The sequence below is a fragment of the Athene cunicularia genome (assembly GCF_003259725.1).
Source record: "Athene cunicularia isolate RWA chromosome 1 unlocalized genomic scaffold, athCun1 chr1_part1, whole genome shotgun sequence".
Classification (NCBI taxonomy): Eukaryota; Metazoa; Chordata; class Aves; order Strigiformes; family Strigidae; genus Athene; species Athene cunicularia.
Window position 1 is genome coordinate 79,649,051 of NW_020799091.1, and position 15,408 is coordinate 79,664,458.

Sequence of the window (15,408 nt, forward strand, 5' to 3'; positions counted from 1 at the left end):
CCCGCCCCCCCCGCAGCTGACCTATTGAACCAGTTCGGATAGGTAATTATAAGTCTCACTTCTGTCATCTGAGAACTAGAGAAAATTATAAATATTTGCAGCCTACCTAGAGTATTTTTAATGCCTATTTATCAATTCTTTTTAAAAGTAAGTCTTATTACAATCAATGATTTTGTTTATCTGACAGCAGAAAACTCACAAATCCCTTGTCAGTGGGCAGTCAGAGATCTGGCAGCTGTCTCGGGTATCACAGACTTCCCCTATCCTTTCTACCAAGTAACAAAATCAAGCCCTCACATAGGTGGAGGTTTTGCCATCCTTCCACAAAACACCAAACCCCTGATTTACAGCAGAAACATCGAAGTTCGAGGAAGAGGAGTCTGAGCAGGAAAGAACTCAGGTTTGCTATACTTAGGTTCCCAGTGAACTTTGGCTAGAAGATACATTCTGGTATTACCACTGCATTAGTCATTTCTTGTTACTCCCTATAAGAACATGAAAAACATGCTTTCTACAGTTTTCTGAAGAAATCATGTTGTGCCTTGATTAGAGAAGCAGAAGAGGTGCTTGACATCCAGACTTAATATGAAATGCTATGCAGGATTCATAGTATTAAAGAGGAATTCTGCCTCATCCTTTGAAGGAAGCCAGCAGTAGTAAAATGAACTATTTACATAATCTTGTATGTTCTTCATAAGTTCAGGAATCTCTGTTTAATTTCTCATTCTGTAAAATAACGGTCTCTGTCAGCCTTGGTGATAAATCTAGTCCTTGCTTGATTTATAGAGCAACAAATGCACAAACAACTTTATTTTCTACTATACTGCCTTTTAATTTGGAAGCTGAAATGAAATGTATTGAGTAGTTAGCGTGGTCTTGCAGATGTATGTATTGCTTTTCACTTTGAAGGATCTTAAAATCCTGTGCAAACTAAGTACACACAGCAAAGCCAGTGCCATTCCAAGAATGCTTTTTCCACAGAAACTTCTGTATTGTAAGTGATAAAGATGTTTATTACCTTTATTTAGTGGTTTCTCTTCTGGCTGTTTCTTGTGCTTCTTCCAGTTACCAGTGAATATCCCACTCCATTGAAGTAATTAGGGATTTCATTTTGTTGTCATATATTTTTGATTACTTTTTTCCTGTTATTTTTACCTAGCTTTGCTTTATAAGTCTGAAGGGAGTTACTTGGTCCTACCTCTTTACTGTATGTTGTAAATATTGAGGAAAGTATTCCTTCAGAAGTGATTGTTTGACTTAAATGTTAGTAGTCTGTCAGGTGGTTGAATTTCCAAAATAATTTAAAAATCATTGTTCATATTTTGATGTCAATATTCTGTTTTCTGTTTGCTTATTTAACTGCTGCTATAACATTTATGTACTTGAATTTAATGTCACATAAACTTGAAAAAGTCAATGCATGACTAAGAAGATCTTAAAATTTCTAATAATTTAATTTATTGCCTTAGTGCACATGTGGAAAAACTACTAAGGGAGAACATATATACTGCATTTCATCAAATCTAATCAGCCTTTCATATGTCTGTTGGAGGGTTTAAAAAAAAAAAACACAACAAACCAGGTTGTCTTAGATCTGCCTATTAGAAAAAAAGCATCTTTGTGTGGGGTGATGAGTTAGCATATGTCTGGTAGGTGTCCGGTAAGTGTAAGGTATTTCACTGTGCGCATGTGGCAGAATGGCTGCATTCTCGCTGCAGATGCCAATGTGTGGGCTCCAGCTCTCTGCAGAGGCTTTGTGTTAGTCACTGCAGCTGTCAATGCCTACTCAGAGCTGTAAAACCAAAGGAGTCTTTTTCAGCCCTATAATTCTCTTGTGTGAGATTAGCCCTGGAAACAGACATATCTTCACCTTGCCACCTTGGTAGCCTGCCTAGGGTCAGGTGGATAACCGTGAGCAAGGACCTATCATAAAGCAGATGATGATATCCATGGACTTTATGCACCATTTCTTATGTATGGGTTTTTCTACAATATTAGAGAGGAAATGAAGGACTATGCTTTCTATGAAGCATAGTCCTCAATGAAAGATTGAAATACCTCACTGTTGTTGCAGGGTAAAATTGTATGCATGCACGAATTATCAGCAGAGCACTTTGTGTGTAGTAATTTATTTGCATGTCCATAGTCCTGTATACTAAATAATGAAAATTCATAAAGTCATCTTGCATTTGGGTAAGTATATTTTATGGCATGCATAGCATAATACAGTGCATATTTAGATAGGTACAAGAACTGAAGAAGACTATGTTTCAAGTGTTGGAAGGAGCAGAACTGATTGTAAGGCATAGGGCAGTCATACTGGTTGAGCATATAACTGTCACCAACTCTGCCCTAGATTGCATGAAAAACAGTAAGTCAGCAGATCATTTTCTAATGTCAGCTACTTAGTGTTTGGGAGACAGGCAACCATCCTGCTGCGGTGACGGCTGCCCTACACAAGAAAAACTCCTCTTTCCACTGTCAGCCTCTGCATGTTCCTGTAGGAGAACAGATGCATGGATGCAATTTTATGTGCTGTTCAGTATGACAGTGCACAGAGTTCAACTTTAGTATTTGAAAAATGCATCCTGTTTCTCTGATTTTGAAACTTCTTGAGTAGTAAATCAGTTTCTGTAATAGCCATTATGGAGGTTTCATAGGCCTTCAAAAGTTGGATAAGAACAAGCTGTTTAAATACAGGTTAAGTGAATGCAGAGAGCATTCACTGTGGAGGTCAGGTTGGTCTGTGGTTCAGGATTATAGAAACAGATGAAGGTTTGTGCTCTTTCTTTTTGTCTATGTCCTTTTCTTTTGTGGAGCTCTGAGGCCCTACTCAAAGTTTGAACTTACTTCTGTCATGAAGCTGGGCTGGTGGTCATAGAAAGCAAGAGTATGCAAATTACCCAGCTGTATCACTTGTTCCCCCTCTCCCCCCATTCTCAGGAGACTGCATCATGGAAACAGTGATGGTGCAATAAATGTGCTTATGAGTTCCTTTAAATACAGGCGTGTGTAGCTTGCCTTGTATAGTTTCTATCAGGCAGATGACTTTTTCTAGAGTATAATCAGGATGTATGCAGCTTCAGACAAAACACTGGTTTTGTGCACAAATTTAGAAGACTGAAGAACACTTAACACACCGTTTAATTCTGCATTCTACATTCAATTCCCCTTTTCAGCAAACAGAATGATGTTAGTAGTATTAACACTTTGTGTGTAAATTTGCACATAGCAGTGCACTGAGCATTTTTTTGGTCAAGGGGCTTGATAAAAAGAAATCATAAAGAAATCTTATTCAAGCCATGAGATTCTGCATTCTGAAACTCCCTTTTTCTTTTCATTTAACAAATGAGAATATATGGGAGCATGCTTTAATAATGCTACGGCTGTAAGAAAATAGATACATTTTAGGATATAAAGAGATGTGTCTTTTAACTTCTAAGTTTCCAGAAAATAGCGATTAGGAGTTTGCAGATGTCTCTGTTTTGAAACTATTTTTCAGGTGTCGCTATTTTTGAGCTACCCTACTTTGATGAAATATGATGCCAGAGCTAGCAAGATAAAGAGTAGTGGTGGGGACCTCAGTTTAAAGCGTGTTAGTCCAACTTGTTTCTCTGTTAGTAGCTATAAAGAAAAGCTTTTGGAAGAGATACAACATGATCTCTTGCATAGCAAATGAAAGGTTGAGGGTTATGTAGGAACCATCGGGCTTAAGATCCACTGAGTTATCTCAGGCTCGATTAAACTTGCTGCAGAGTAGCCCCAAACCTTTGCTTTGCAGCTCCCAATAAAATGTGTTTAGTTACTTACTGTTTAGTAATTGAAGAAATCCCTAATATCAAGTTGTGGTGACATGCAGAATTCCTCAAAAGGCCTTAAAACTCTGATATCTTCACCAGGTGCTTGAAAAAGTTAATTTAGGTCAGTGATTCTTGGTCAGATACCATGCCCACATTAGCTGGATAATTTTATTCTTTGAAGTAACAAATGCTTGAGGAAAAATTCTGAAATTAAAAAAAAATCACAGGTATATTGTCTGTCTGCTATAAAAGTTAATATTAACTAAAACCAATATGAGTGTGCAAGTTTCCTTAAAATTTCTCTGTATGTTTTATGGATCATTACTAATGCTCATATCTGTTTTTTGCGTATTTTAATGATTCTTCATTATACAGGCGACAACATACAGTGGCAAAACCAAACAAATTTGTGAAAGACATGCTGTGCTATATATTGCTCCCTACTCCAAATTAGTCTTCTAACGCCAACACCTATATATTTGATTTTAACTGAAGGGTTTGTTATAAGAAACCAAGTGGAAACTTGCAGATTTTATTAAAACCAAAACCACAGATAGCCAAACATCTCAGTATTTATTGTAAGGATTTGTCAAAAAAATCTTTCTAAATTTATGGTGTAGTTACAGGAATGACTGATTTAAAACCAACCAACCAACCCACCCAAAAACCAACCAAACACACAACCCCCAAAAACAAGGAACCAAAAAAGCACCTTACAACGTGGAGTTTTTGGACCAACTTTGATTTTTCTATCATTATGTATCACCACAACTTCTACTGAGTTTGTTTTTAGTCAGATGCTTGAAAACTGTGAAAAATTGAAGAAGATGTTTAAACAGAGGTTCCCAAAAGTTGAGATGTAAATCAGGTTTTTTGAGTGTCCTGGTTCAGCTAGGATAGGGTTAAGTTTCCCCAGCAGAGAGGGGGAAGGGATCTCCACCCGGGGTATTCATACCATGCTGACTTCAGGTCTGGCAAGGCCACACCGGAAGCTTTCCTTTGTGGCTTTTGTCGCAGGGAGCACGCGAGCGAGCTGTCTGTAACCATTGCAGTATTTCTCTGTATATCTTTTGTCTTGTTTACTGTTATTGCTGTTTATTGTTATCATTGCTACTGTTGTTGTTCAGATTGTTATTACACTGTTGTAATAAATTTCTCCTTATTTTAACGTGGGGTTTGTGCCCTACTTGGGTCTGAGGGTGGGGGAGGGACAACGGCAACGTGGTCTCCGGTCCCGGCAAGGCCTAAACCAGCACATTGAGGAAGGTTTTTGCATGTCTGTTCTGGGAAGATGACAGCAATGATCTCCCTGGGTTTGAAGTCTTACAGTAGACTTCCATGCCACTGCAACTTTCAGATTAAATTAGTGTAGTGTGTACTTAAAAATTTGCCTTTGGAGATTATCAGGAAGCTATAACAGAATGTATTAAACAGTGCAAGATCATTATGTTATTCAAATACCTGTTATAGCAGAAGATCCAAGACATGGTTTTTAACAGACTATAAATTTCTGTGATAGAAAAGCAAACTGATTTTCTGCAAAGAGCATTCTTACAAAATGCAATTTGTTGACACCAATACTGAAACACCCTACTGATATTTTTATTGTTTCGCTGTATGTGTGAGGAGGGGAAGATAAGTTGCCTATAAAGCCTTTTTATTTTTTTGGAAAGCATGTAATTTTATAACAGTGTCAAGATTTTAAAAATCAACAGGTAATCATCTGGTGCTTTTGGTGAAAAATGCTGAATTTCAGAACTTGTTGCTTCTTGGTAGTCCAGTGGTACTAGAGTTAACTAATCCACAAAGTCTACTGGTAATCTCACAGCTGAGTGTTTGTCCAGTTACCTACCTTCTTGTAGTAGTTGAGAATCTCCCTGTGAACTTCTGTTGCAGTGTGCATGCATAGAAAAACAAATATAAACATTTTTATTACACTAGAAGTGTCTTTGTTAGTGTGGTTTTTGGCATGACACAGTGCTTTTTCCTAAAATTAGTGTCATACCCTAATTTTTAAATTGTTAACCCTACCCCAGCAGAAGTCCCTGTGAGCTCTTCTTTCTGCCAGGGTTTCCTTGCATGATTTAGACTAGCGTGCCCTCCTCTGCATTTTGCATTTGCTCCACTAATTCTACTGTAGACCATTTCAAGAAAAGCTGTCAAAACCAGTGATGTATACAAATAAAATAGTGTAAAATACCAAAATAATTGGGGTTTTATATTGTGTGAGAATACATGGAAAATGAATTAATGTCATAACTGCAATAAAAATAAACTTTTGTTCGCTTTCAGGTTTAAAAATGTCTGACCAGAAAAGTATTGTACAAAGAGCCCATTGTATTGAAAAACTACTGTCTGAGAACAATTTCCAAGATATTGAGGATCATCTTAAAGAACTTGAAAATGTTGATATGACAATAGAATATCTTCAGGGGACAGAAGTTGCCAAAGCTGTATACAGAGTACTCAAGAGCTGCCCTTCAGTAGAGTTGAAAAGGCAAGCAAAGCAGTTATTATCAAGGTGGAAGACACTTTACAAGCGTAACTGTGTTCAGTCAGTGCAAGTTAAAAAGCCAGCTTCTGTGTGTATGAAAGAGGAAATTGAACAACATACTGTGGTTCCTAGAGAGCAGTTGCTGTCTGAAGGACCATGTCAGCAGGAGGTATTAGATGCTACTGGTTCTAAAATTTTGGTCCCATTGCAAACTGCTAAAAATGTGGTATGTAACAATGCAGAAGGCAGCATGGATCAGGTTTCTTCTTTTGAGAAACAACATACCCATAATGAAGATTCTAAACCTCTTGCTAATGAAGCGAGTCTGCAGCAGCAGGATACGATGAGAGCTCTGAGGTGTAAATGTACAGATCTTCTTTATAAAGCTTTGACTGGTTCTGCCAAAGACGAAGAAGAAACTGATAGATGGCTAGAGCTATCTAAAGAAATTGAAGAACATATTTTTGCTCTTCATGCTAAAAATGACAAAAAGTATAAAAATTCCATCAGAAGCAAAATCTCTAACCTGAAGAACCCTAAAAATTTCCACTTAAAACATAACCTTTTTTCAGGGACTTTGAGTCCAAAGGCTTTTGCTGAGATGACAGTGATGGAAATGGCTAGTGATGAACTGAAACAGCTCAGGGCTTTGTACACAGAATCATCTGTTCAGGAACATCAGCTTCCACAAGTTATTAATGGCACACGGACAAACAAAATAAAGTGTAGGCGCTGTGAAAAATTTGACTGCACTGTCACTACAATTGCAAGAGGAACTCTCTTTCTTCCAGGTTGGGTGCGAAACACAAATCCAGATGAACAAATGTTGACTTATGTTATTTGTAATGAATGTGGAGAACAGTGGTACCACAGCAGATGGATTTGTTTGTAACACTGTCCCTCCCTCTTTATTAAGTGGTTTAGAAACATAGATATGAGAAGGTATCTCAACTATAATTTGAAATTTTGTATTGCTATTATGTAGATGCTGCCCCGTAGAAGTGCAAAATCAGTTTTAAAAATTGCTAACTTATTTTTGAAGGTGACTTGAATAAATAATGTGGGTTTTAAGTAGTGCCATTATGTAAAGAAATAAAAAAAGGGGAAAAAAATGGTAACACTGTATCTTGAGAGGAATATTCACTGGTAAATCCATTAAAAATATTCCAGGTGCTGCAATTATTTTTTCCCCCAAGGTACTGAGTAATTGGAATTTTCATTATTTTCAGCAGGAGTTCTTTCACAGAACCTAAGTTTCATTTACAGTAAACAAATTGTTTCCATAACTGCAGTTGACATATTTGTGTGCATTGCAGAATGTTCAGCATGGATTCACTCCTTAATTAAATCACTTTTTGCAAGTAACTGTTAGATTATTAAGTTGATTTGACAGGTAATGTCTAACAGGAAAAAACGAATGAAAAAGTGTAAAAGGGGAAGAAGGCAACGAGCAAATGAAAGCAAATGAAATTAAATTCTCCTTTAGATTTTTATAGCTATTGGGAGGAAAATAGGACTTGTGACAATCTATCAGTTTGCAGTTCAGATTTGCAATGTAAGATGATGTGTCCTGCAACTGTTAAGAAATTAATGCAGAATCGAATCAGATAATGGTTTATGTCAGATAATTATGTAAATACATTATTAAGTTTATCTTTATTTAATAAAGACAGACATGAAGTTAATAGGAGTTAATCACTTTCTGAATGGATATCCTCTGTTGAACTGGAACATCTGTCCTGAACTGAGCAAATTAATCTTTTTATATAGTGCAGCTTACCCAGAAAAAATGAATAGAAGGAAATGTAGAAGCTGAAGCTTTTAGACATGTATTTGTTCCCAGGGTCAACAGGTTTCCCACTGTTTGTATACTAGAAGCATTTGTCAAAAAATACCACCTTAGTGTTATTCTTACTTAAGGAATAGCCCTGTTTATTCTGGACAACTTAAAACTGCCTCAAAATCAGCTATCTGAATACTTTGAATGGAGTATATATCAGAAGTCAAGGAGCTGTTTCTTCTCAGAACAGGGAGAGCCACCTGAATCTGGGTAACTTTCAAGCTGTCTGTTGGTCAGTAGAAGACCCGTGTTCATACTATGTGTCCCTGTTCTGGTTTCTTCACTTGTTTTGAGTTCCTGTAAATGTTTAAATGAGAGGAAATGGGTCTTTCATTGAGTCTTGATTTTCTGAATGTACGAATGTGTCGACTCATGGAACTAAGGAAATGCAGTGAAGGATAAGTCTGCCCTGCCTGAGAGGCTAGGTTCTTGCAGCAAAGCAGTAGCACTGTTTGGAAACATAACCTTCATAATGAGTTTCCTTGTTGGAGTGTGGACAGGACTGTGAAATGGGTCAATAAATCGCCAAAGTCACGCTTTAGGCAGAGAGGCAGGTGTTTTGTTTCATCCTATTATATAAACACAATAAAACTGCATACTTGGCATTAATGGAGATATCTTTAACAAATGCACAGCAGGCATTTTGCAGTTTGAGGCTAAAATGCATTAGCTGAGCAGAGAAACATGGTGAGAGCTGAGGCTGGTCAGCTTCTCTGGGCTAAGGCACTGCACCAGAGCTCTCCAGCCACATGACCTATCAGAGAAAGGAGCTAGGAGCATGAGATAATAAAATAGCTGTTGCTGTACTAAAAGCCACCCAGGACTGAAACTAAAAGAGGAGACAGACCTTTATCTGTATATGGTGGAAATGGTGTGTAACCTGATTTTACAAAGAGGCACTTACTGAAAAAAAAAAAACAAAAACAAAAAAAAAAAACCACCAAACCCACCCAAGAAAAATCTTTTCCATTCTGTGAAGTGTTAACCGTTAAACTTTCAGTGGTGTGATTTACTGTGGCATTACCTAGATTTTTATCATGTGAAAATGTGTGTTTTAGTGGCATTGCAGTGATGTAAAACAAGTATTAAAGCATTAGGCCAGCCCCCAGTGTTGGAACTGTGTAACCAATCAGTTAATAGCTGACCTTCCTTACCAGCCCTTAACCATGTTCTGGAATTGATGCTTACAAGTAGTTCTGCTTGTTTAAGTGGAAGTACTTCTGCATAAAGTATTGTTTTTAGCTTTCTATAAAGCCATAGGAAAGCAAACACTTCTGAGTTACTGGTTCACAGTAAGCACAGAGTTGAGGAGAGCTATACACCTGTATTGTGCTGTGTCAGAACACTGTGTATCAGGAGACTATTTTTGCTGCGAGCAATGGACACTTAGAAATAATTTCTGCCTGCAGATGGTTTTGAAGCCATTCCAGTGATATACAGTTCATCCAGATTTTGTCTTAGCAAAGGGAAGTGTTACAAGGCATGGATGGTGTTCTTGATAGAGTATATTTCAAGGGTAAAATTTGTAGCTGTAATACTGTGACATAGTGTGTAACATGATTTTCTTTTGAACTGCCCATCACTAAATGTATAGTGCTAAGCTATATGCCCCAACATGACTGGGAATTTCAACAGATCCATATTTACTGGGCATTTAAGAAAACGTGAACCACTGATATGTTAAAACTTTTTCAGATCATTGAGCAAGCCTGCCTCGCCGTGGATCTGAGTGAGCCATGCCTGTAGCAGCAAGAGGGTCATTTCGTTCTAGCCTTTCACATCTTGCCCTTTCTTCTGAGATGTGAAAATAATAAAATCCAGTTACTAACAACTGCAGCTTACGGTATAAAACCTGTCAGTTTCAGTTTCAGAAACTGTCAGTAACAAGTAGTAAAAAAATGAATTGTAATCATGTTTCTTGTACAACTATCCCTTAACTGTCTTCCACGTTTCAAACTGAGAGTAGTTGGAACTCTCAGGGCAAGTCCTTGATACCCTCACAGCTGTAAACTCAGCACTTCAAAGTCGATTTCCATGGTAATACATTGTGAGCAGGTATTCCTCTATTGCCTGCCTTCCCAGTATCAGTTGACCCTGAGAGCCATCTTTGCAATAAATCCAGTTAAAACTAGACATTAAAAGATGAGAATATATTTGTAAATTCTGTAAAATCCAGTAATCATGAGAAGAATTTCTGTTCCTGTGGAAAGACATGGAACACTTACCTTTATTCAGGAGTTACCTAGCTGCTAGCAGCTGGTTCAGCACACACAGAGTTGCTAGGTTCTTAGTATTACCTAAAAGCCAGACACAAAATACACTGCTGCTTGCCCAGATAGTAGTCTGCGATAAGGAGGAGATCTGGGAATACTGGCAGAAAGTATTGGGAGCCACGGAAAGTGAATTTGGCCCATTGTAAGTATGTTGAGGACAGAAACGTATAGGAAATGAGGTTTGTTGTTCCAGGGCTGGTGAAAAAGCTTACCTGAGTCTGGTTTTACTTTATGCCTAGTTCATGCTGATAAACATGCTGCCTGTAACTTCACATTTAACAGTTAGTGAAACTGTATACAAAATCATGAATTGTTGTATTACCTTCTTTATCATCTTATGCCTTTGGTTGTTTTCACCTAACACAATTTGTTACTGCTTTGGCCATTTTTCTGTCTCTTTGTATCCAAACCTCATTACTTGAAAGGTTTTGTAGAAAGCAGATGTTGTGTAGTGTCATGTGCCACTGTATATCAGAATACCATACAGCCACGAAGTGCCAAGTATAAGACTTCAGGTAAATCATTGCTCTTATTTGAAGAGGTGTGGTCATAGTTTCACTAAGCAAAGTACTCCTCCAGGCTGGAGTTCATCAAGAAGTTAAATTGTCCCTACCCAGATTGTGTAACTGCGCAGGCTTAAAATGTTTGACTGGATAAGAGTGTATGCTTTGGCTCAGAATGGCTTTGAAAAGTCAACTTGCAACTACACAGCCTATGTGCCAGCAGGAGAGTCTAGATTACTGGAGTACAGGGAGTATCAGAGTCCAGAAACAAGAATAAAAGGAAAGCTTTGAAAAATGAGATGCTTTCACGTTGTTGAAGTCATCCTTTTCCTGTTTGTTCCAGGTGGGAAAAAGATCTCTTAACTTTTTTAAGCAGAGACAGTTAATTTTAGTACGATATTTAGCATGTCGATGATGCTACTCCACAAGGGAACATGACATTATAGGTGATCCACAGAGACATGGAACAAATGTATGCTGAATAACGCTAAAGTCTGTATTTATTTTCACTGGGTTTTCGAGAGATGCTGTAAATTCACCTGCTTCTTGAATTGCTATGATTTAACAGTAACAAAAGGGACTTAAGCTTTGAGTGCAATCTACATTTAAGCAGCCTGTAGCTGCAGAAATTGTAATATTTGTCTTAAGATGAGAGCTAAATTAACAGTGAATTTCACACAACTTCAAATGTAAAAGCAAAGATATTATTCTGAGAAGTGCTCTATTTATTGGAGTTGATGTTACTCCCTTAACACCAGTGACAAAACTGCTTCTGGTTTCTGGAGATCCACTGCCAGATCCATTTCATTCCATCTGTTGAGGGTGTTTTATATCTTCTCTCATAGCTCTCTTACTGTAGTGCTTTTCAGGGAGGTACTCAGCTGCCATTCATTGGTTGTAAGTCTTTCTTCCTTTCAAAACCAAAAGGAAATTTGTGTTTATTTAAAATGTATTCCTTTCAGTCTGCTGTGCTAGGTACATATGTTACTAAAGCCAAGAACTGCAACTCTTTAAACAGAAAAAGAACAACTCTGTTTCTGGCAAAAAGAAAAGTTACCTGGTAACGAGCTGTGATTAAGAAGCAAATATGTTGAATTACAGTCCTTCAGGGAATCTTCAGGGTGTAAGGGCCCAGTTCATGGAGTGCCTAGAAGATAAGGAAAGAAACAAGAACACTTTGATAATTTCTTGGATCACTGAGGGGCTGGCTTGCTGCATTTTGGTATTAACAGAGCCATAAAGGCAGATGACTTCATATCCCCTTATTTTGTACTGCTGTAATTCAGCCAGGAGGTGACAAAGTCATGTTTTATTGAGGCGATGTCATCACTTGCCAGGATGGGACAAAGTCTCCTTGCCAACTACAGATGGTAAAAAGCATTATTCACAAGCTCTATTATACGAGAGCTTTGCTGATACAGAACTTTCTCATAAACACAGAAAATTTGCCCTTTATTTGCCATTGGGATGTTATTTGTGCCATTGCTACCATGTGACATAACAATTATCTCTTCATGAATACAGCTCTGTGAATCAAATCCTTAAGGTGCAGAGTCAGCTTTCAGATGAATGTGAACGTGAGGGAGTGGCAAGGGTGGGTTGCTGCAAAAGAGGAGATGAGCCAGGAGTGGAGGGTGAGTGACTTCAATAAAAAGGGTCAGTGCCCCACAGCACCCAAACAAGAAGATCAGGGCAGGTCTGGTGACAGTGATTACCCAGAACACCAGTGAGCACCAGACAAGTCTGTGGGGAAGAGGCCGTGTTGAGGTGGGCTGGCTGTTTAATGGGAGTTGGGGCACAAGGTGGGGTGTAGGTCCAGGGCTACTGGGATCAGACAAAGCCTGAGCCAAAATGTGGCTTCCATTGGCAGCAGGACTCTGAAGCAGCTGCCCCCACCGGCACTGCCCCAGCCCTGCTCACCACCACTGGGACAGTTGGGCAGCACCCTCAGGCAGGGGCACAGCCCACAGCACCCACTGTTGCGACCCTACACTGTCTGCAAAATATAAAACAGGAGTGATTTTGGTGTATGTGATTCAAACCACATCTTAGCTGGACATTTTCTTCTGTCTGTTCCTGAGAACCTGTATGTATAAATCATGTGACCAGCCCCATCAGTGGCATTATTTGTTCTACAGTTCTTAATTCTCCAGCAACTACTGGTTTTGTTATATACATGAGCAACAGGGTGGACACAAGGGAAAGGAGCCTTCAGTTCCTGATCCTCAAGCATGCATGCATTTTAACCATAAGAGTAACTCCATTGATACTCCACTATGACTATAAAATCTTACACATAATAGGCCATAGTTACAGCATGGTCCTTTCCTATTTTCTTTTATGTTTCCATGTAAAAGAAATAAAAGTACATATTAACTCAGAAGCTTAAGATTTTTGTTTCTAACTAGAACTTTCAAAATGTGAGGGACCTGAGCAAGCTTGAGAAGTGGGGCCATGTGAACCTCAGGAGGTTCACCGTGGTCAAGTGCAAGGTGCTGCACATGGGTTGGTACATCCCCCAGTATCAATACAGGCCAGGGGATGAAGGGATTGAGAGCAACACTGTGGAGAAGGACTTGGGGGTGTTGGTTGACGAGAAGCTCAGCATGGCCTGGCAGTGTGCACTTGCAGCCTAGAAAACCAACCATGTGCTGGGCTACATCAAGAGAAGTGTGACCAGCAGGCCAAGGGAGGTGATTCTCCCCCTCTGCTCATGAGACCCCACCTGGAATTCTGTGTCCAGCTCTGAGGCCCCCAGCATAAGAAGGACATGGACCTGCTCGACCGGGTCCAGAGAAGGCCATGAAGATCAGGAGGCTGGAACACCTCCCTTATGAGGACAGGTTGAGAAGGGTGGTGGTGTTCAGCCTGGAGAAGAGAAGGCGGCTCTGGGGAGACCTTAGAGAAGCCTCCCAGCAGCTCAGGGGGGCTTATAAGAAAGATGGGGACAAACTTTTTTATTGGGCCTGTAGTAATAGAACAAGGGGTAATGGTTTTAAACTAAAAGAAGATTCAGACTAGATGTGAGGAAGAAAGTTTTTATGATGAGGGTGGTGAAACACTGGAACACATTGCCCAGAGTGGTGGTAGATACCCCATTCCTGGAAACATTCAAGGCCAGGTTGTATGGGGATTGGGCAACCTAGTCTAGTGGAAGGTGTCCCTGACCATGGCAGAGGGGGCTGGACTAGATGACCCTTAAAGGTGCCTTCCAACCCAAACCATTCTATGATTCTAAATTTTCTTAAGTGTATCCAAGTGTCTGAGAACCAGTGTTGTCTCAAGAAAAAACAATGGTAACTTTATCGCACAAGGTATCAAGTGCAAAAGAGAATAATTATTTCCTCCACTTCTAAATGCAGATTTTTTTTTTCTTTCTAAATCACAAAATAATGTCATAACTGATCAGAACTTACGTCTTTGAATTGGCATCATTTAAAGATGCCATTTTTCTACTCCTCCAGCACTTGTATTTTACTATAGCATTGAATGAAAGCAGAGCCCAGGAAAAAAAGTACTTAAAAATTTTCAAAGTCCAGCTTTGTTAAATAAGAATGGGTCTATCATCAGATTTGCCTCTAGCATGGACTGCCTTTTAATAATCCTGCTCCTGTCATTAGGAGGCATTTCCTTTTGATGATACTGAGATCTTGTTTTCCGTTCCTTGGGCCGTGTTGTAAATCTGATCCAAAACAAGATGACTCTGCAAGTGGCAATTCCAGTCTGATTGCATCTTCCTTATGATCGGAAGCATGTGATGACTGCTTGAGCAAATGGGTGCATTTCAAATGCTCTCTCCTTACGCCTGTCATCAGCTATTCCTGTTGATGATGTGAGAACCTCTTTAAATGCACTTAAATAATTTCTGCTCCTTTCATTTTCATTACATTTTGCCCTATCCTCGTGTTGAGTTGTAAGAGCACATAAAAGATTCTATCACCCAGCTCCTTTAGACTTTGTTTCCTGTGATCTTCTTGTAAACAGTCAAATTGGCGTTATTCTGAAATACTGCAGAAAAAGAAGTGTCTGACTGCTCTTTTTAAATTGCATACTTTGGATTTTGGTTAATTCCTTTGACACGTGTACATTTTTAAACATCTCTACCTGTAAAGCGAAGCTGCCTTACAATCGTGAGTTTGCTTCCATGGGGCCCCTGATGCAGAGCACAGTGAGACTACTGCCTTTAATAAATAACTCTGACCTGCAAATACTATATAAAGGCGTTTTATAGCTTAGTTCAGAGCATTCTAGAGCAAATTCAGAGCATTCTAGAACAAATAAAAGCCTTACCCTCTTGCAGTGGAGCAGTGCAGCTGGAGATCAGTGCCCTGCACTGGCAGTGAGCACAGCTCTTCCCACTGACGGCCTTGCCAAGGACAAAACTTTCGCAGATCCATGGCGGGACATATCCAGCCCCACCTCCCCTCCCCGGAGACCGGTGCCAGCGGCGCCCCCCGGCCAGGGGCGGGGCCATGGGGTGGGGGCGTGGCTTTAGTGG

General features: G+C 39.3%; 2 protein-coding genes and 1 long non-coding RNA gene across 11 annotated transcripts in view; 2 read left to right on the plus strand and 1 right to left on the minus strand.

The window, feature by feature from the left end:
* TCEANC (transcription elongation factor A N-terminal and central domain containing) overlaps nt 1-7,416 on the plus strand; it is a 16,815-nt gene extending 9,399 nt beyond the window's left edge. For 7 of the 8 annotated variants that reach the window (XM_026863517.1, XM_026866733.1, XM_026867477.1 and 4 more), the window contains one exon: nt 6,093-7,416. In XM_026863517.1, the coding sequence (XP_026719318.1) occupies nt 6,101-7,186 (1,086 nt within the window). In that variant the 5' untranslated portion in view covers nt 6,093-6,100 and the 3' untranslated portion in view covers nt 7,187-7,416. Of the gene's footprint in view, nt 1-187; nt 401-6,092 lie in introns of those variants that run through there. The other variant, XM_026865924.1, reaches the window with a different exon arrangement.
* Nucleotides 1-15,408, plus strand: part of RAB9A (RAB9A, member RAS oncogene family) — a 33,323-nt gene that overhangs the window by 7,882 nt on the left and 10,033 nt on the right. The window lies entirely within an intron of this gene.
* LOC113491485 lies at nt 9,765-15,348 on the minus strand. Of its 2 annotated transcripts, XR_003400429.1 has the most exons (3): nt 15,201-15,348; nt 11,968-12,057; nt 9,765-11,821 (listed from the first exon to the last, which is right to left on the minus strand). It is a non-coding gene; the product is annotated as an uncharacterized LOC113491485 (long non-coding RNA). The 2 variants fall into 2 exon arrangements; XR_003400423.1 differs by lacking the exon at nt 15,201-15,348 and having other exon boundaries at nt 11,968-13,482.